Here is a 20506-nt window from a genome sequence, read left to right as displayed (position 1 = left end):
TTATTCTTTTTGATGATATCCCACATGAACCTTAGGCTTTCTTCATTTTGTTTTGATCTTTTTTCTGATTGATCTCTTTCCAAAGAAGTATTCAGGTACTTGTCTTCAATCTCATTAATTCTGTCTTCCATTGCATCAATTCTACTCCTTTGTCCATTCAATGTGTTATCTATTTCTGATAATTTAGTATTAATCTTCTGAATTTCTATCTGTAGATTAAGAATCATTTCTAGTTTTTCATTTATTTTGTCATTTTGTTCTTGTATTTTCTTTCAGAATTCTTCTAGGTTTTTTTCTGTGTTTTCCTTGGTCTCTCAATCCTTTGAAAATACCTAAATATAATTCTTTTGAATTATTTATCAGGGAGTTCCAATGCTGAGTCTTCCTCAGGGATGTGTTTTTAGGTCTGTATCCTGTTCCCTTGTTTCTCCTGCTTTATCTTGCTTCTTTGTGTTGTCTCCAAGGCATTGTGACGTTTTTGTATTTATATTTAATTGGTGATTATATGTTGGAGTGACTTGCCCACAATTTTCGTTTTCTTTGTTTGTATGTTATCTATACAGGCGGGGTACTGTGCTGTGTTCCTCTATTCACTAGTTGACAGTGCTTATATCACCTGTCCCCTTTCCTGTTGTCTTTCTCTCACATGTCCTTGCTGCCCCTGGAAAACAGAGCCTATTCTTAGGTCCTTGGAATCTGAATGAGAATGCTATCACTTTAAATTCAAAATGGTTGTCACCTGTAAACATTCAAAATGGCTGTGCCCTCAGTCACTTTAAATATCCAAAATGGCCACCACTTGTAAACAATCAAAATGGCTGCACCCTCTGGCAGCAGAAAGCCCACAGCTCAGGTTGTATCCCTCCTTGCTGTTTCCCTTTCTAGTCATAGGCCACCAGAGCAGTTCTCCCTGCAGCCCTTGGTGACTGGGACTGATATTTAGGTCAATTTTCAGGTCCCAACACCATTTGGAAATATTCAAGCTATTAGTCTTGTCAGAGTAGATGACAGTCCGCAGCTCCGACTGTCTCTGTACTCACTGTTTTTGTTCAGGTTTTTCCACTAGTTGGTGCCTAATCCACCCCTGTATAGTTCCTTTCAAAGATCAGGGTTCCAGGATTATCTTCTGTATCTCTGTCAATTGGTTTTACTTTTCTTTGTTGAAGAGGGTCTCTGTCGCTTGTCTGCCTATTCCTCCATCTTACCGGAAGTTTCTCTATCTTTGCATTCTTGAGAAAAGTTCCATTATATCATGTTAAATATTCACTGAATAACCTGTTGACCTGAAGGATTATGTTTACCCTTGGAATCTGTAAATCTTACTTGGAAAAATGGAAATACTGCATATAACTTCTTTAGGAAAGGAAACAGGAATAATACATGTATTTTATGAACTAATTCTCAATAAGAAGAACAGACATATAGTTAATTAACACCATATATTATACATGGCTGGCAAATGTACTATCTTCCCCACTCTTTCTTTATTCTTTTGTTTTTTCTGCTTTTATTTACTCTGAAAACCATAGGTGGAGAGGCAACAGGAAAAAAACCAGTTGAATCTTCTTATCTTCCAAAGAACATGGTTTTAAGAATAGGAATGGGAGTGGATATTTCAAATTTAAGCACATGGCAGATTAATTCCATTGATTAACATGCATTTTTTTCTCATTTAATTTTTTAACCTCATGAAATAGTACATGGTAACAGGTATTCTGTGGAGTAAGAAAGGTGGAAACCTAATTTTCAAAGATTATGGGGTCAGATTTTACATTCTCTCCACAAGAAGCTATGATCTTGATGGTTAAGTCACTTAAGAACCAAAAAATCTCAGCATTTATTAGCATTCTCTAAAGTAGAAACACAAAGATTGCTAGTGCACTTACTTCTAGAATGGTAGTATTAAGTGCTAAATATAAAAGGACAGTGGTTTACCCATAGGTTGTTTTATTACTCTGGAGGGTGACATCTGGGTCCTCCTTAGAGAGCCAAAGACCAACAAAAAGCCACACCTCTTCTTCTGGGCATTTTATTTCACTGTGCATCCATATTCTCCACTAAGTAAATTGGGAATTAATAGTTCATATGTATGTGTGAATATCATTAATATCACATGCAAGTAAGATCTTACTGAAGATAATTCAGAAACGTTTGCAGCAGTATATTGATAGAGAACTTCCAGAGGTTCAAGCCGGATTCAGAAGAGGATGTGGAACAAGGGATATCATAGCTGTTGTCAGATGGATCTTGGCTCAAGGAAGGGAATACCAGAAAGATGTTTACTTGTGTTTTATTGACTATGCAAAGGCATTTGATTGTGTGGATAATGACAAATTATGGACAACATTGAGAAGAATGGGAATTCCCGAGCACTTGATTGTACTCATGAGGAATCTGTACCTTGACCAGGAGGCTGTCGTTTGAACAGAACAAGGGGACACTACATGGTTTAAAATCAAGAAGGGAGTGCATCAGGGTTGTATTCTTTCTCCACACTTATTCAATCTATATGATGAGCAAATAATCCGAGAAGCTGGATTATATGAAGGAAAATGTGGTATCAGGATTGGAGGAAGAATCATTAACAACCTGAGATATGCAGACGATACAACTTTGCTTGCTGAAAGTGAGGATGACTTAAGGCACCTACTGATGAAGGTTGAAGAATACAGTCTGCAGTATGGATTATGTCTCAATATAAAGAAAACAAAAATCCTCACAACTGGACCAATGAGCAGCATCACAATAAATGGAGAGAAGATTGAGGTTGTCAATGAATTCACGTTGCTTGGTTCTACAATCGATGCCAACGGAAGCAGTAGTCAGGACATTAGACGACGTGTAGCATTTGGAAAGTCAACTGTGAAGGAACTGTTTCAAGTGCTGAGGAGCAAGGATATCTCCTTGAGGACTAAGGTGCGCCTGACACAAGCCATGGTATTTCCAATCGCCTGGTATGCATGTGAGAGCTGGACAATGAATAAGGAAGACCGAAGAAGAGTTGATGCTTTTGAGTTGTGGTGCTGGTGAAGAATGCTGAAAGTACCATGGACTGCTAAAAGAACTAACAGATCTGTCCTGGAGGAAGTGCAGCTTGGAAGCCTTGGAAGCAAGAATGGCCAGACTTCGTCTCACCTATTTTGGTCATGTTGTAAGAAGGGACCATTCCCTGGAGAAGGATGTCGTGCTTGGTAGGGTGGAGGGTCGACGAAAGAGGGGGAGGCCTTCAAGGAGATGGATTGATATGGTGGCTGCGATGATGGGCTCAAGTATAGCAGGGATTGTGGGGCTGGTGCGGGATCGGTCAGTGTTTCGTTCTGCTGTGCATGGGGTCTCTATGAGTCAGAAACGACTCGACGGCACTTAACAACAACAACATCCACAACATGTATGTGTGAAAGAGCCCTGGTGGTACATTGGTTAAGCACTTGGATGCTAACCTTGGCTGCTAACCTTAGCTGATTTGAACCCATCAGTAGCTCTGTGGGAGAAAAGAATTCATGAGCTGTTCCTATAAAGGCCACAGCCTCAGAAGCCCTATGGAGCAGTTCTCTGTCCTACAGGATTGCTACAAGTTGTAATCAACCCAAAGGGAATGGGTTTTATTTATGTGTTATGTGTGTGTGTTGTAGTGATGATGAGGTATCTCTTCTTGTAAACTGTATGAAAAGTAGCAGCTAGATATTTTTATTATCACGTCATATATGAGGAAAATGAGTCTTAGAAGGTGTTGGAAACATTCCCGAAGTCACTGAAATAGTATGTGGTAAAACTGAGATTTGGACCTAGGATCATCAGATTTTAGAACCAGACTCTGATCTACGGTATCTCCATCAAAGCCCAAACTCCATTTATATTTTTCTTCTTCCCAGTCACCTTCCAGTAAGGTGTGGCCTCGTGACAATTCTGGCCAAAGAAACTTCAATCTGCTATAGGATTTTTGTGTTTAATTTCTTGACAGTGATAATCCTTTCTCTTGTTCCTTCTCCTTTTTTCCTCCAATGTAATAATAAGAACTACAACATGCAATTTTTGGCCATAAAAAAAAAATAATGAGATCAAGAGCACTGCCATATCTTTAGGGCTGACATAGTTAAGTTCTGACCTAGCAGCAGCATTTACGTTCTTCTGGATTTTGGATCCTTTTAGAATAATTAAGCTATCACATTTCTGGCTACTACCAAATCAATAAACCCATTCAATATCTCACCCTGTGAATATGACTTTCTTAGTTTGATTAATGTTAATGAGCTCTGGTAGCACAGTGCCTAAGGCCTCTGGCTAACCAGAAGACTGGTGTTTCAATGCAACCAGCCACTCCACGGAAGCAAGACTGACTGGGCAATCTACTTCCGTAAAGATTTACTGATTGATTAGCCCATTCAATACCCAACCCTGTGAATATTATTTTCTTAGTCTGATTAATATTACAGCCTCAATTTTCTTGTATTTATGTTTATCTATCCTTTTAGTATTGTAGAGCAAATTTAATCTGAGTATGACTCCTCTAAGCAGCAAATAGTTGAGTTTTGATTTTAATTCATCCTAAGAGGGTGATACACTAATCTCAGTTATAATTCTGAAAAAATAGTAACAGTGAGGCAATTTCAACATCACATAACAGGACAGTAATTTATGTCACATTTAAGTCACATACTGAATAATAACAAATAAAAACTAACACTATTTCATAAAAGAAAATTGATCACATAGTTTTTCATTAGAAATTAGTTACCTATTAATTTTCTGCCTGGTCCAGATCCTTCATAAATCCACAGATGACCCTTACAGGCCAAGCGTGTTGACTTCACGTGAAAGTTGATAATATCAAGGCGAATGATGTGATTTAAAGGAGCTACTAACCTCCACTGGCAGCTAGTACATAGATAAAAGTAAGTCAGAAATGGTTTCCAAACAGCATATACTGTTATTTACGATGTTCAGAGTTTAATGTATCAATGTTATTGACTCTCAGTGAACCTTAGTTTTATATATAGTTCTTTGTGCTCAGGTGAAAGAACAGTTTTTAATTCAAGTATATACCAATTTAAAGCTATTCACTAATACTTAAATTAATACTTAAATTTTTGTCAAAATTTTTTGTTAAGTTCACACATTGTGGTAAACAGTTGCTCAATCATGTGTATTGTCCTAAATTTCTGCTTGGCAATCTATATGATAAACTTTTAAATTGACCTAAAATACTCCAAAGTAACAGAAATTTACTTAGAACTGATATACAAATATTCACTTCTGATTTCTCACTTTTAAAATTATTCTCATTAAATTCAAAGAAAGTTCTCCTTTTGTAGCATTTTTAAGGACATTTATGAGCTCTGGTAGCATAGTGCCTAAGGCACTTGACTGGTAACCAGAAGGCTGGCAGTTCAAACCCACCAGCCACTCCTCAGAAGGAAGATGGGGCAATCTACTTCCATAGTGATACTCCCTCGGAAACCCAAGAAGGGGTCATTATGAGTCGGGTCTGACTCGATGGCACATAACAACAACAACAACAATGTACCAGAAGTTGTTACATTCATTACAATCTTCAACAATGTTTGATAAAGATTTGGTTTTACATTAATAATTGGTCTCTTGTTGAGAAAGTACAATTTATCAACAGGAATATTCTTAAAATATATATATATTAAAGACCACAGATCAAGTGTTGATGCTAGTAAAGTGACCATTCACATACTCTTTTCTTACAGTAAACATTCCTTCCTCACCTCACAGTGGATCCATGAAGATATCTTGGAATCTGTATGATTCCTTCTGGTTTAGTCAGAGTAACATTCTCACAAGTGACCACATGCTTTTGATTTGAACTCTGAGGAAGTATGGTTATTTTACTGCCCTTTGTACCTAGAAATAATTATAACAAGGAAGATAAAGAAATGAGGAAAAAAATCCAAATTTTTAAGAGGCTAAATGTAACTGTTTTAGAAAAATAAGTAATGAGGTAGTTGGTTTTACTGAAAGTCTATCTTAAACATTCAAAGACCCAAAACATAGGCCATCTTTCTGAATTATCATTTGTGTGAGGCTAGGGTCTGAGAATAACTATAGCTAATGCCTACCTGCCTGACTCAATCTGACAGCAACATTTTTAATATGGTTCCTCAATAGAAAACTTTCATATGATATGTATGTTTTTCTCTAGCACTCATTTAACATTTTTCCAAATGTGTGAAAGTCTCAGATCTAGAAAAACATTTTTTTTCTGTACGGATTTTCTATGCCAAGGAGGGGAACTAGATTTCAGTTATCTATACTCATCAAAAGTCAAATAGCCTCACTAAATTATATGTTCTAAAATGCGATCTGACAACTTTGAATTACATAGAGTATATGTTTATAATGGTATCATATAATATGTATGTAGTGTGTTTTCAAAATCATTCTAACCTTTTATTATAGCATCACTATCTTTCTATAGCTACATCTATAAGCTATGAAACAACTCTGATACAGAGATGATAAATAGACCAGAGCTAAACAGCCAGCTGAGATTTAGAACCAGATTTTCTGACTCATAAGAACTATGGCTGCAGGATAGGCCCTCTGAGGTGAAAAATCACAATCAGAGTTAGAAATACCTGGAAACAAAAATAACAATGCCCAGAAATCATAATTCTTGATGATTTATAAATTAATAGAATTTTCCATAGAGCAGTTTCTATTGTGGATCTAATCAAATCTCCAATCACTTAAAAAGATTTTTCTTCCACACATAAACTTATTTCACATAGTAAACACAATTTCTTATAACATACTGTGTAAGTGTAAAAATGTTCCTGTAAAGAAGAACATCAGCTTTTCACTTTTATAAGTTTATAAGGAATCCTGGTAGTGCAGTGGTCAGGTGCTCAGCTGCTAACCTAAAGGTCAGCAACTGAAAGCAACCAGCCACTCCATGGGAGAAAGATGTGGCAATCTGCTTCTGTAAAGCAATCTGCTGCTATTAAACTAAAACTAAACTCACTGCCTTGGAATCAGTTTTGACACATAGTGACCCCATGTACAACAGAATTAAATGTTGCCCAGTCCTGGGCCATCCTCAGAATTGTTTCTATGTTTGAGTTCATTGTTGCAATAACTGTTTCAATCCATCTCCTTGAAGGCCTTCCTCTTTACCAAATATGATGTCTACTTTATCAAATACAAATGCCTTTCTCCAGGAACTGGTCCTCATCTCGACATCCTCATTTTTAAGGAACATTTCAGCTGTACTTCTTCCAAGACAAATTTGTTCATTCCTCTGACAGTCCATGGTATATTTTTTGCCAACACCATAATTCAAAGGTATCAATTCTTCTTCAGTCTTCCTTATCCTTGTTCAGCTTTTACGTGCATATAAACTCTCACTGTCATCGAGTTGGATCCAACTCGTAGCGACCCCTCCATGGGTTTCTGAGGCAGTATCACTATAGAAGTAGATTGCCCAATCTTCCTTCCAAGGAGTGGCTGGTGGGTTTGAACAGCCACCCTTCTGCTTAGCAGTCAAATCTAAGCCTTAGGCACTACACCACCAGAGCTCCCATGTATATAAGGCAACTGAAAATACCATGGCTTGGGTCAGGTGTACTTTAGTCCTCAAAGTGACATCTTTCCATTTTAACACTTTAAAGAGGTCTTTTTGCAGCAAATATACCCAATACAATACATATTGATTTGTTGACCGCTGATTCCATGGACACTGATTGTGGATACAAGTAAAATGAAATCTTTGACAACTTCAATATTATCTCCATTTATCATAATGTTGCTTATTGGTCCAGTTGCGAGGATTTTGGTTTTCTTTATGTTGAGGTGTAATCCACACTGAAGTCTGTAATCTTTGATCTTCATCAGTAAGTGCTTCAAGTCTTCTTCACTTTCAGTAAGATTGCATCATCTGCATATTGCATGTTGTTAAAAAGTCTTCCTCCAATCCTAATGCCTTTCTTCTTCATACAGTCCAGCTTCTCAGATTATTTGCTCAGCATCCATATTGAGTAAGTATAGTGAAAGAAAACAACCCTGATGCATACTTTTCCTGATTGTGAACCATGCCTATCTATTTGAACTACTGTCTCTTGATCTATATACAGGTTCTGCATGAGCACAATTAAGTGTTCCAGAATTCCTATTATTTGCAATATTAGCCACAATTTGTTATGATCCACACAGTTGGACAGCTTTGGATAGTCAATAAAACACCAGTAAATACCTGTTTGTATCCTATGCTTTAATCCAAGATCTGACATCAGAAATGATATTCCTCATTCCAGGAGTGATATCCCTTGTTCCACATTCTCTTCTGAATCTGGCTTCACCTTATGGCAGTTGTCAATATACTGCTGAAAGTGCTTTTGAATTATCTTCAGAACATTTCCCTTGCATGTGATATTAATGACATTATTCGATAATTTCCACATTCTACTGGATCACTTTTCTTTGGAATGTGCAAATACTGATCTCTTCCAGTCAGTTGCCCAGGTAGTTGTCTTCCAAATATTCCAGCACAGATGAGTGAGCACTTCTTGCTTTACATTCATTTGCTGAAACATCTCAAGGGTTAAGTTTATCAATTCCTACTGTACTATACTGCCAATGCTAGCAGTACAGCTTGGGCTTCTTCCTTCAATTTCATCAGTTACGGATCATATGCTACCTCCTAAAATGGTCAAATGTCGACCGATTGTATTTGGTACAGTGACTCTATGTATTCCTTCCATCTTCTTTTGATGCCACCTGTGTCATTCAGTATTTTGAAGATTCAATAGACTCTTTCAATATTGCAACTTGAGGGTTGAATACTTTCTTCAGTAAATAACTGAAGAAATGCTAAGCATGCCCTTCCCTTTTGGTTTTATGGAGAAATTCTACTCTGTCCTGCAGGGTCACTATAAGTAGGTATCAGTTCTACAGCATTTTTTTTTTTTTGTACAAGTTTATAAATTGGCCAAACATACCTTGGACTCTGAAGACAATATACCTGATGCCAAAAGCACCTTGCAAAAGGGAATGAAATATCACCCTCACAAATGGTCCAGAGCTCATGAAAATCATTGGGTAAAGTCTTCTTCCACATAATTTACCTATATGTTTTTTGAAAAATAAAATCTAATAAAAAGTAAGAACACAAATTTTTAAGCATTTTCTATGTTTTATGCCTAATAAGTCATCATTGGGTATAATAAGTAGTTATTCCTACCATGACATAGAAATTTACTCCATACTCCATTACAAAAGAGGAAATAGGGCCTGAGTAGACAAGTAATTCAACCAAAGTCACAAACTGGAGCCAGGATATGAATCTGGTCCCAGCAATCCAATATCCATCATAGTCTACTATATCACAGTGCTTTCTTTAAGGACAGGAGGTAGTAAATTATCTTTAAAATGACTTTCTTGTATCATTTTCTACTAGAAATGTAACCTACTTCTTAAAAATAACTAACCTCTAAGATAGGTACATGATCTGAACCTTTTTCTACCTGAAAGTTTACTCTTTCCTTGCAGTCAATCTTCTGTTGATAGATATACTTTTAAAATCTAAGTCAAAGAAAGTCAGAAAAATTATAAACATAATTTAAAATTAATTCAGAGAGCTGTTTAAAGAAGAATTAACCAAGGAATTTCTTAGACTAAAACTTACTAACTATTAAGAATAGTTTCTTTGTGTAACATTTCAATGTCACCCACTTAGAAAGCCCTTTATTGGCCACATTATCTACAATTATACACCATCTACATCCCAGATACTTGTTCTCTCCCTTCCCACTAGCTCTTAACTTTCCCTGTAACTCTTCTATCTATTGTATTACATATTCATTTTTATCTATTACCTGTCCTGTCTCCTAGAATATAAACTTCATAATGGCAGATATTTTTATCCATTTTGTTCACTACTAGATCCCCAGAAACAAGGACAGTCAATCCTTGGCATATAGTAGATACTCAACAAATAGTTGTGGGAAGAAAATAAGGGAAAGGATTATATTCTAGAAGAAAAAACAGTGTTTGGCATAATATACCAGAGTAAATGATGTTGAAATACTATTTGAGAATTCTTAAAATATTTATTTGCAGAAAGTAGAAGTTATTCTTCAATGAATTATCAGTGTCCACAGGGAAAAAGATAGCATTTGTGCATCATAGAAGAATACTATCCAAAGAATAAAGGGTATTATTTCCATTATTGACTTGCAGTTCAGTTAGCTATAATCTGAACAGAGAGAACAATTCCATAAGGCTCAAACCAACAATTTCAAATAAATTTTTAAAAATGCTAGGTTGGAAAATTATAGGGGTTCCTGGAGGTAATCTACAACAAAATCAAACGTGGTTTTCAGTAGGTAATAATGATAAAGCAAGTTTTCCAGAAAAAAAGTCTCTTTCTGTACATGATTCTAGGTTATGATATAGTAGTACAACTTGAGGAGGAAAAAACCCTTCCTTTTCAAAAAAAGGAAATGATTTTTTGTCATGTATTACATCCCAATGAGATTAAAGAGTTAAATTTTTATATAAAAAACTAAAAAGAAAAAGGATTATTTTCTGAACTCAGAATGGTGAATGAAATTTTAAGCATAAAAGCCAGAGATAAATCAAAGATCAGAGAAACATATGAATAGATTTAAGTGAATTTTAAAAAATTATACATCAATATACAAAATTTAAAAGCAAATGACAATCTTACAAAAAAGCTTCTGTAACTTTTGACAAAAGTATATGTATGTATATATTTGTGTGTGTAGCTCTTATAAACCAATAAACAGAATTCTCAAATTGAAAAATGCACAAATTGTTAAAAATAGGTAACTAACATGAGAAAAATCTTTCTCCCTATTAAGTAAAAAAAGTAAAAATGTCTGTCAAGTTCATATATTGGGTTATGGGCATGGTGAGAGAGGTACTCAGGTACTGTTGATGGCAGTGAAAACGGATTTAACCTTTCTAAAGAGTAATTTAGCATTTATGCATTCATGCCAAAAAAAAAAAAAAAAAAACAGAAACAAACAAACAAAGAAACCTCATTCTGAGTTCCCAGGCACTACCCTAATTTGGAGGACTATAGAAGAGAATAAAACAGCAAGGGTCCTGCTCATGTGCAACTTTTACTTTATTCAACTAAATAAGATGCAAGATGATTTCAGATGGTGACAAAGACTACAAGTGAAAGAACTGGCATGATATGATAGAAAATGGCAGCAGGAAGGAATGAATAACGCTGCTTCAGACTGAAAAGGCCTCTTAAAGAGTTCATGTTGCATTATTTATTAATTGCCTTTTATAGTCCGGGCACTGTTATAGGCACCAGGAATTCTTTAAGTGAGTGGACAGAAACTCAAGGCCTCGTGAAGCTCACATCCAATAGAGGAAATACCACAAACATGATTAAAAAAAAAAAGAAAATCACATACTATATGCTAAGAAAAGGTGACTAAGGGTGGATACAGGTGCTGAAGCTATGCATGTTAGCCAAGGCAGGCCTAAATAAGATGGTAACTTTTGATGAAGACTTGAGGCAAGGAAGGGGCAAAGATGACAATGAACCCCTTGAAGAGCCAGGAGAAGTAGATGGATAAAGGTTGGGCAATCTACTTCCGTAGTGATACTGCCTCGGCAACTGAAGGAGGGGTTGCTATGAGTCGGGTCTGACTCGATGGCACATAACAACAACAACAACAACATGGTGAGGTGGAAGAGAAAAAGACGAGAGACTATGGGTTGTGTTAGGGAGTTTTGTTCCAGATGGGTTTTGTTCCAGATGCATTGAGAAGTCCTTGATGGTTTTTTATTGAGGAGGGTAGGAGATATGACAATCTAATAATGTGTATGTTTGGGGGCATAACAGGTAAACACCATAATTCAAAGGTATTGACTCTTCTTTGGTCTTCTTTAATTATTGTCCAGCTTTTACATGCATACAAGACCACTGAAAATGCCATGACTTGAGTTAGGCACTCCTCAGTTCTCAAAGTGACATCTTTGCTTTTTAACTTTTTTTTTTTTTTTTTTCTGTAAATATATCCATGTATATAGTGGAGCAGTCAGGGGAGAAGGGAAAAGGAATGTGTAAAATGGCTAGGCCAGTTAATAGGATTTTAATTTTTTTCCCTTACAATCTAAATAAAGAATTATTCATGAAGAAAAATTCTTTAAACAAATATTTATACCTTCTAATGCAATGACAGTCTCTCTCAAAAAAAAAAAAAAAAAAAAAAAAAAAATCTCCAAATACTGTGTGAGTCCACTAATATAAAAAGTCAAGGTAAGGTTTATATATAGAAAGAAATATTCTTTGATGGTTACTGGGGATGGAAGGGGAAGAAAGGGAAAATCACTAAGTACATAATTGTTGTTGTTGTCATAATAGACTTGTATTAATTTAAATGAAGGGAAAGGCAATGTACCATAAGAGGGATCAGCACAATAGCACTAAGGCAAAGGAATATAGGGAGAGGTACAGAACAGTTACAGACAACAAAGGGAAATACTTTTAGACACTCTCATGCAGTATCAGCAATGACAAACAATAATCTACAAGTGGATACACAGGCAGAGAGGCAAGCTGAACAGGTATGGGCAGGTGAAAAGGATGATCATGATCATATAAAGATCATATGCTCATATATAGATTTGGCAGAGGACATAGACCCATGATCATATATAGATTTGGCAGAGGATATTTCTATATATGTATCTATATGTGCTGTAAGTGTATCCATATATAAATAGAGAAATCAGAAGATGTGAAGTTATGAAAACTTGTTAGGTGCCATGGAGTTGGTTTCAACTCACAGTGACCCTACATACAACAGAACAAAACACAGCCCAGTCCTGTGCCATCCTCACAACTTTTGCTATGCTTGAGCCCACTGTTGCAGCCACTTTGTCAATCCACCTCACTGAAGGTCTTCCTCTGTGTTGCTGACACTGTACTTCACCAAGAATGATGTCCTTCTCTAGGGACTGGTCCCTCCGGATAACATGAACAAAGTACATGAGACCAAACTGGCCATTCTCCCTTCTAAGGAGCATTCCAGCTATACTTCTTCTAATACAGATTTGTCCATTCTTCTGGAAGCCCATGGTATTTTCAATATTCTCTGCCAACACAAGTCAAACGCATGAATTCTTCTACGGTCTTCCTTATTCATTGTCCAGTTTTCACATGCATATGAGGTGATTGAAAATACCATGGCTTGAGACAGGTGCATCTTAGTCTTCAAAGTGTTATCTTTGCTCTTAACACGTTAAAGTAATCTTTTGCAGCAGATTTGCCCAGTGTAATACATTTGATTTCTATATGGATCTAAGTAAAATGAAATCCCTGACAACTCATTTTTTTTTCTGTAGTTATCATGACATTGCTTATTGATCCAGTTGTGAGAATTTTTGTTTTATGTTGAGGTATAATCCATATTGAAGGCTATAGTTGATGATATTCATTAATAAGTGCTTCAAGTCTTCACTTTCAGTGAGCAAGGTTGTGTTTAAATAACTGTCTCTTGTTTTATATACAGGTACCTCATGGGTACAATTAAGTATTCTGGAATTCCCATCCTTTGCAATTTCATCCATAATTATTATGATCCACATGGTCAAATACATTTATATAGACAATAAAATCCAAGTAAACAACTTTCTGGTATTCTTAGCTTCAGCCAAGATTCATCAGCAATGATATCCCTTGTTCCACATCTTCTTTTGAATCCAGCTTATATTTCTGGAAGTTCCCTACCAATATACTGCTGCAACTGCTTTTGAATTATCCTGTTCTGGTTACCTAGTGTCACTCTAACAAAAATGTACTACAAATGGGATGGCCTTAACAAACAGGAGTTTTTTCTCTTATAGTATGGGAGGCTAGAAGTCCAAGTTCAAAGTGCCGGGCACTAGGGGCTGTGTGAAAGCCCCTCAACCTTTGGGGCTTTAGTTCTGCCTCTTGCTCCTGGCCCACTGAAGCTAGAGGCATCTCTCCACTCAGGCAGCTACTGGCTGCTGAGGCTAACAAGCCCAAGGTTAACAAATAAAATGGCACAGTCCAGCTGTTACCAAACCACATGGCAGGCCATTGATTCAAGTCTACTGAACAGGATTAGGAGACCATGGCAGGCTGCTGAACAATGACTCAGCTACATGCAGGGTTCAAGCATGCCATAAGCTAGAGACCATTGCCAAAGCTGCTTCTTATATACAGGAAGCAGACCACATCCCTAAAGCAGCTACTCAGCTGCTCCAATACATTCCACCATGGATTTAATTACCAATCTTACCATGGGGAATAACTGCATCCAACTGCCGAGCCACCCAACCAGGCGTAGCCAGGTTGACACACAAACTTAACTACCACATATCCTTAGCCACATTTTTCTTGGGTATGGTATTAATGATATTTAATGTGATATTTAATATTTTTAATATTTAATGATTTTTCCAATAGTTTCTGCATTCTGTTGGATGGATCACCTTTCTTTGGAATAGACATGAATATGGATCCCTTCTAGTCAGTTAGTCAAGTAGTAGTCTTCCAAATTTCTTGGCATAGATGAATGAGTGCCTCCAGTGCCACATCCATTTGTTGAAACATCTCAATGGATTTTCCATCTATTCCTAAAGTCTTGTTTTTCACCAATTCCCTCAGTGCAGTTTGGACTTCTTTCTTTAATACCATGGGTTCTTGATCACATGCTACCTCCTGAAATTGGTTGTCTGTAGATTAGTTATTTTTGGTAGAATGACTCAGTATATTCCTTCCATCTTCTTTTGATGCTCAACATTTTGTCCATAGACTCTTTCAATATTGCAACTCGAGGCTTGAATTTTTTCTTTAGTTTTTTCAGTTTGAGAAATGCAAAACATGTTACCCCTGTTAGTTTTCTAACTTCAGGTCTTTGCACATTTCTTTATAATTGTAGCTATCACCCACCTTGAAGGAATACATTACTGGGCTTTGGGGCTTAGGATCACAGTCTCGGGGAACATGTAACTTAATTGGCATAACAATTTACAAAGACAATGTTCTGCATCCTACTGTGGTGATTAGTGCCTAGGGTTTTAAAAGCCAGCAAGAGGCCATCTAAGGTGCAACTACTACTAGACTCTCTCTGTCGAAAGCTAAGGATAATGAAGAAAATCAAAGAGATGTGGAAATAAATTGTGCAAAGAACTAATGGACCATGCAAACCTCAGCCTCCTTGATCATGAGACCAGCAGAACCAGATGGTGCCCGACTGCCACTACCAACTGTCCTGAAAAGATCATGTTAGAAGGTCCTGCAAAGAGTGGGAGAAAAATGTGGAACAAAACTCAAAATCATTGAAAAGACCAGGCTTACTGGTATGATAGAAACTAGTGAAATCCCTGAGACTGTGGCCTTAGTTACCCTCAAGCTTGGACCTGAATTCACCTCAGTTGCACAACTTTCAGCCAAGCAACAGACAGGCCTATAAGGTGAACTATAATACAATCCTTAGAACAATTGGCCATATGACTTCAAAAGAGCAGCTTTTGCCCAGGAATAAAACTCAGAAGACAGGGAAGGACAGGAAAGAAGGACAAATGGAAATGGGAAACATATGGAGGATGTGTGAAAAGTGATGTTACATTGTGGAGATTACAAACAATGTCATGAAAAATGTGTATGAATTATTGAATGGAAAATCAATTTGCTCACTAAATTTTCACTCAAATTACAGTAAAACGTTTTTTTTTTTAATCAGTACCACCCCTCAAAGCAATTTTCCTTGTTTCCTCCTTCTCTTGAATCAAGTACATGCATGTGTGTGCACCACACAACCACACACACAAATAATAACATACATAAATTTATTTTCTTTACGGGTTTCTCCATCAAACAAATTATTTCTATCACTTTCCTTTCTCCTACCTTACTGAGAGCCAAAAAATCTCCCTTACACCTATACAAACAGAAGGTAAAAGTTTGTTTTGTTTTACAAAGACAAGTTTGTCTATACATGTAATGAAACAATGGCTGGCATGTCATTATCAAGTTTTTAAATCATACCATATGTAAAATCTTTAATGTGTTTGCTTTATTTTTAATTCAAAACCCCCTCTATTTTTAACTTCTCTTCTACTATATATAAGGAGCTCTGGTGGCATAGTAGTGGGTAAGGGATTTGGCTGCTAACCAGATGGTCAATAGTTCAAATTTACCAGCTGCTTCATGGGAAGAAGATGAGGTAATGTATTTCTGTAAAGATTTACCACTTGGAAACCCAATGGGGGCTGGTATGAGTTGGAATTGACTTGACAACAGTTTTATTTTGGTTTTTGGTCTACCATGTATACTGTTCTGGCTTTTTTTTTTTTTTTTTTACGAAATTGGGCTTTCTTTTCTTTTTTTATCTCTAACGTGTGTACACACGCACTTTCAAACTTTAGTATAGTTGTTAATTCAAATTTTGAAAATATTCAGTGTGTGTACATAAAAAGGCATGCCTGTTACGTAAGTCACCATTCTGGTGGTAAGATTATCAAGTCAAAACACTGTCTTGCTCATAAGCTGCCTATACAGAAGAGACTCATGGCACAACATTTAAATGTTAGTAAGGATTACCTGACATTCTTCTTTCACTTTGGTTTTCTTCATAAATCATTAGAACTGAGTCTTGACACATATAAGACTCAGGGAGTGACAGATACTCAACAGTAAATTTTGCCATACTGCTTGGTGAAACTCTGAGAATCCAAGAGCATTCCAGTTTTCCTCTGTAATCCAGTGGATATCTTGGAGTTGAAAAAAAACCTCTAGGCTCTTCTAGCTTCACATTGGAGTAACAGACTGCAATTTAGAACATATAGACATCAGGGACCAATATAAACAAAGCAAAGAAAAATGAGCTTCTATCACAATAGTGAATTTGAAAAACATAGGCTGGCAAGAAAATAATGAAAGCTTTATTATTATCATATACAGATTTTTGAGTAAGAAAAGAAGATCCCATTTAATGTGCCCTATTTTTTTTGAAATGAGATTTTGAGGTAGAATTTAAATCACAATTATATAAAATTAATTTTAACTGGATCCTTAAAGTTTCTTAGAAAATATGAATGGATTACATTATCTACTCCCAATATGGTTTCATTTTTTCCTTCTTTGAGAAGCAAAGCCCTGTTCCTAAACATTTCACTAAATTAGCCAAGCATTTTTCTTGCTGGAACAAATGAATACATTCATGGAGCTTGTGAGTGAGGTCACAATTTTCTGAATACACTTGGATGTCTACCTCCTCTTTGATTTGCTCTTTAAACCAACGGCACATTTGGACCTAAAGGAATACCCGCAGAACTCAGATGTCAGTAAGACTCTGGTCCACTGATACTGCTACCAGCTTCTCCTCTTTCTAATCTCCTCATTCAGGCTTTACCCTTGACTCTTCTTTCTTCTTCCATGTTACTGCTGTCAAGTTGGTTTTGACTCATAGCAACCCCTCCTTGGGTTTCCAAGGCAGTATCTCTACAGAAGTAGATCACCTAATCTTCCTTCAGAGGAGTGGCTGGTGGGTTTGAACCATCAGCCTTCTAATTAGCAGTCAAATGCCGTAGGCACTATGCCACCAGAACTCCCTCTTCTGTGCCAGTCCCTTGGAAAAAACTTAATGAGCAATTATATAGTGAAAAACTACATGTTAAAAGATGATTCATGGACTCATAATGTATTCACATTGAGACATGGGCTCTGTCCTAGAGAAATTAATAATCTAATAGAAGAGACATGTACCTAAATATACTGCTTAGTGTTTTTATTTACCTTGGTCAAGTTGTGCTGACTTCACCTATATTTTGGTCTCATCTTTCCCATCAACAAGAATAGTAAGTGTCTCCTACCTAGCTCTGGTAGCATAGTGCCTGAGACAATTGACTGCTAACCAGATGGCTGGCAGTTCAAACCCACAAGCCATTCCTTGGAAGGAAGGTTGGGAAATCTACTTCGATAGTGATACTGCCTCGGAAACCCAAGGAGGGGTCGCTATGAGTCATGTCTGACTCAATGGCACATAACAACAACAACTATCTAGAAAGTGATTCTCCCTTCCTCTCCCTACCCATTCCTGGTAATCAAAGAACTATGTTTTGCGTGTGTATATCGACTTAATTTTTTTTTTTAATAGTGGTGAGACCATACAATATTTGTCTTTTTGTAATAAACTTTCTTCACTCAGCATAACATCCTCTAGATTCATCCACGTTAAAAGATGATTCATGGATTCATTAGTCTTTATAGCTGCATAGTATTTCATTGTTTGTATCACAGTTTGCTTGCCCATTCATCTGTTGATGACACTTAGGTTGTTTCTATAATTTTGCTATATTTTGTCCATTTTTTGCAGCAATGGATATAAGTGTACATACATGTATTTGCATCAATGCCCTTATAGCTCTAGGATATGTACCGAGGAGCGGGATTGCTAGATCTTAAGATAATTCTATCTCTAGCTTTTTGAGAAAGCACCACACATGGTTGTACCATTATACAATTTCACCAGCAATGGATAATAGTTCCAATCCCCCTACAACTTTTCTAGCATTTGTTTTCTGTTTTTTTTAAATCACTTTTGCAGGGATGAGATGGTATCTCATTATAGTTTTGACTTGCATCTATCTAATGGCTGATGATTGCAAACATCTTTCCATGTATTTGTTGGTTGACTGGATGTCCTCTTTGATGAAATGTCTGTCTGTGCCCTTTATCCATTTTTTGGACTGGATTAATGCCTTTGTGTTGAGTTGCTGAAGTTCCATATATTTTAGAAATTAGACCCTTTCAGATAGTGATTGCCAAAAATTTTACTCTTGTCTGTAGGCTCTCTTTTTACTCTCCTAGTAACTCCCTTTGGTGAGCATAAGTATTTAATTTTTTAGGAGGTCCCATTTATCTTGTTTATCTTCTGTTGTTCATGTACTTTGAGTTTTTTTGTTTGTTTGTTTGTTTTTGTTTTTTAATTATGATTTGGGTAAAAATTTACAGAACAAATACACTTTCCATATAGCAGTTCACATACATTTTGTCTCATGACATTGACTACAATTTACCACAATGCAACAGCTCCCCTCCTAATTCCTCCTGATAGTTACTTCTTCCCTGTGTCCATCCATCCCTCCATGCACTCCTGCCCCCTGAGCTATCTCCCTGTGCATATGCAGCCCTTCTTTCCCCCATGCTTGTTCTCTCCAAGGAATGTATCTACCTCAGGTAAATGATCAACTCATATGCCTGTCTATTGTTTGGATGGAAGCCACAGGCATGGGTTCAATTCCAGACCTGAAGGGCAGCTAGGGACCATAGTCTCAATTGCTCCACCAGGCTCTATTGGACCAGCAAACCTGGTCCCCTGCTCCCCCCCTTTTTTTTCCAAATGATTTTGAGTTTTGTCCCACATTGTTCTCCTTCTCTATCCAGGACCTCCTACACAGATCCTCTTCCAAATGGTTGCCAGTAGTAGCTGGGCATCATCTAGTTCTTTTGGTCTCATAGTCGTATAGGCTACAGATCAGATGGTGTACCAGTCCCTAGGACTAGTTGTTTCCATGAATTTTTGGTTTTCTTCATTCTTCTTGACTCTGGATGAGAAGAGGCCCATCATTGCATCTAGATGGCAGCTTGCAAGCTTTTAAGATCCCAGTTGCTACTCGCCACAGTAGGAGGTGGAACAATGTTTTGTGTAGTGTGTTATGCCAATTGAGCTTGATGTCCTCTGCAACTATGGTCCTGAATACACAGGTTCAACTACTAAGTCCCTCTGGGTAGCTGGCTGTGACCAAGCAGTGACTACAACCTTGCCCCTTGTCAGCTCCACTATACACCTGGGAATTCAGATCATACACATAAAGTTATATGACCATTGTCTGCCAACCCTATACATGTTCTTAGGTACACTTCCCACTTCATAGACATATCTAATAGTTCAGCCTGTCCACCCATCTATCCATCCATATACCCATGTTTGCCTTCACTGACAATGCGGTACTATATGTGCAAAAGGGTTCATCTCTGTTGTCTGTACTTCCCATGTACCTTTCTCTGTCTTTTTCTTCCTCAGTGCCACTATATTGATCACTCACATTTGGTACATTGTCCTTCTCTTCATCCAAATCAATATTTATCTCTATCTATCTAAGAGTGTTCCCTCCCCTCCCCTCCCACCCCCGGTAACCAACAACAACAACAAAAATGTCCTTCCATAGATAAATGTTTCCTTGATTTTTACAATAATGGACTAATACAATATTTGTCCTTTTGTGATTGACTCATTTCACTCAGCATGTCCTCCAAGTTCATCCACATTATGCGATGTTTTGCAGCTTCTACATTATTCTTTAGCGTTGCATAGTATTCCATTGTATGTATGTACCATAGTTTGGACATCCATTCCTCAGTTGATAGACACCTAGGTTGCTTCCATCTTTTGGCTATTGTAAATAGTGGTGTGATGAACATGGGTGTGCATCTGTCTGTTCTTGTCATGGCTCTCACTTCTTTAGG

General features: G+C 37.0%; 1 protein-coding gene across 1 annotated transcript in view; it reads right to left on the bottom strand.

Annotated features, from left to right (window-relative positions):
- The window catches only part of OVCH1 (ovochymase 1), a 132830-nt gene that overhangs the window by 41780 nt on the left and 70544 nt on the right, over positions 1-20506 (bottom strand). The window contains exons 22-25 of the mRNA XM_042781292.1: positions 16580-16804; positions 8961-9086; positions 5733-5868; positions 4736-4875 (exon numbers count right to left, since the gene is read on the bottom strand). Of these exons, the coding sequence (XP_042637226.1) occupies positions 4736-4875; positions 5733-5868; positions 8961-9086; positions 16580-16804 (627 nt within the window). The remainder of the gene's footprint in view (positions 1-4735; positions 4876-5732; positions 5869-8960; positions 9087-16579; positions 16805-20506) is intronic.

The sequence above is a fragment of the Orycteropus afer genome, unplaced genomic scaffold (genome assembly GCF_000298275.1).
Source record: "Orycteropus afer afer isolate SDZICR_OR568_19922 unplaced genomic scaffold, OryAfe1.0 scaffold00100, whole genome shotgun sequence".
NCBI classification, from domain to species: domain Eukaryota; kingdom Metazoa; phylum Chordata; class Mammalia; order Tubulidentata; family Orycteropodidae; genus Orycteropus; species Orycteropus afer.
The sequence above is the reverse complement of the archived record's forward strand: the minus strand, read 5'-3'. Positions and strand labels throughout refer to the sequence as shown.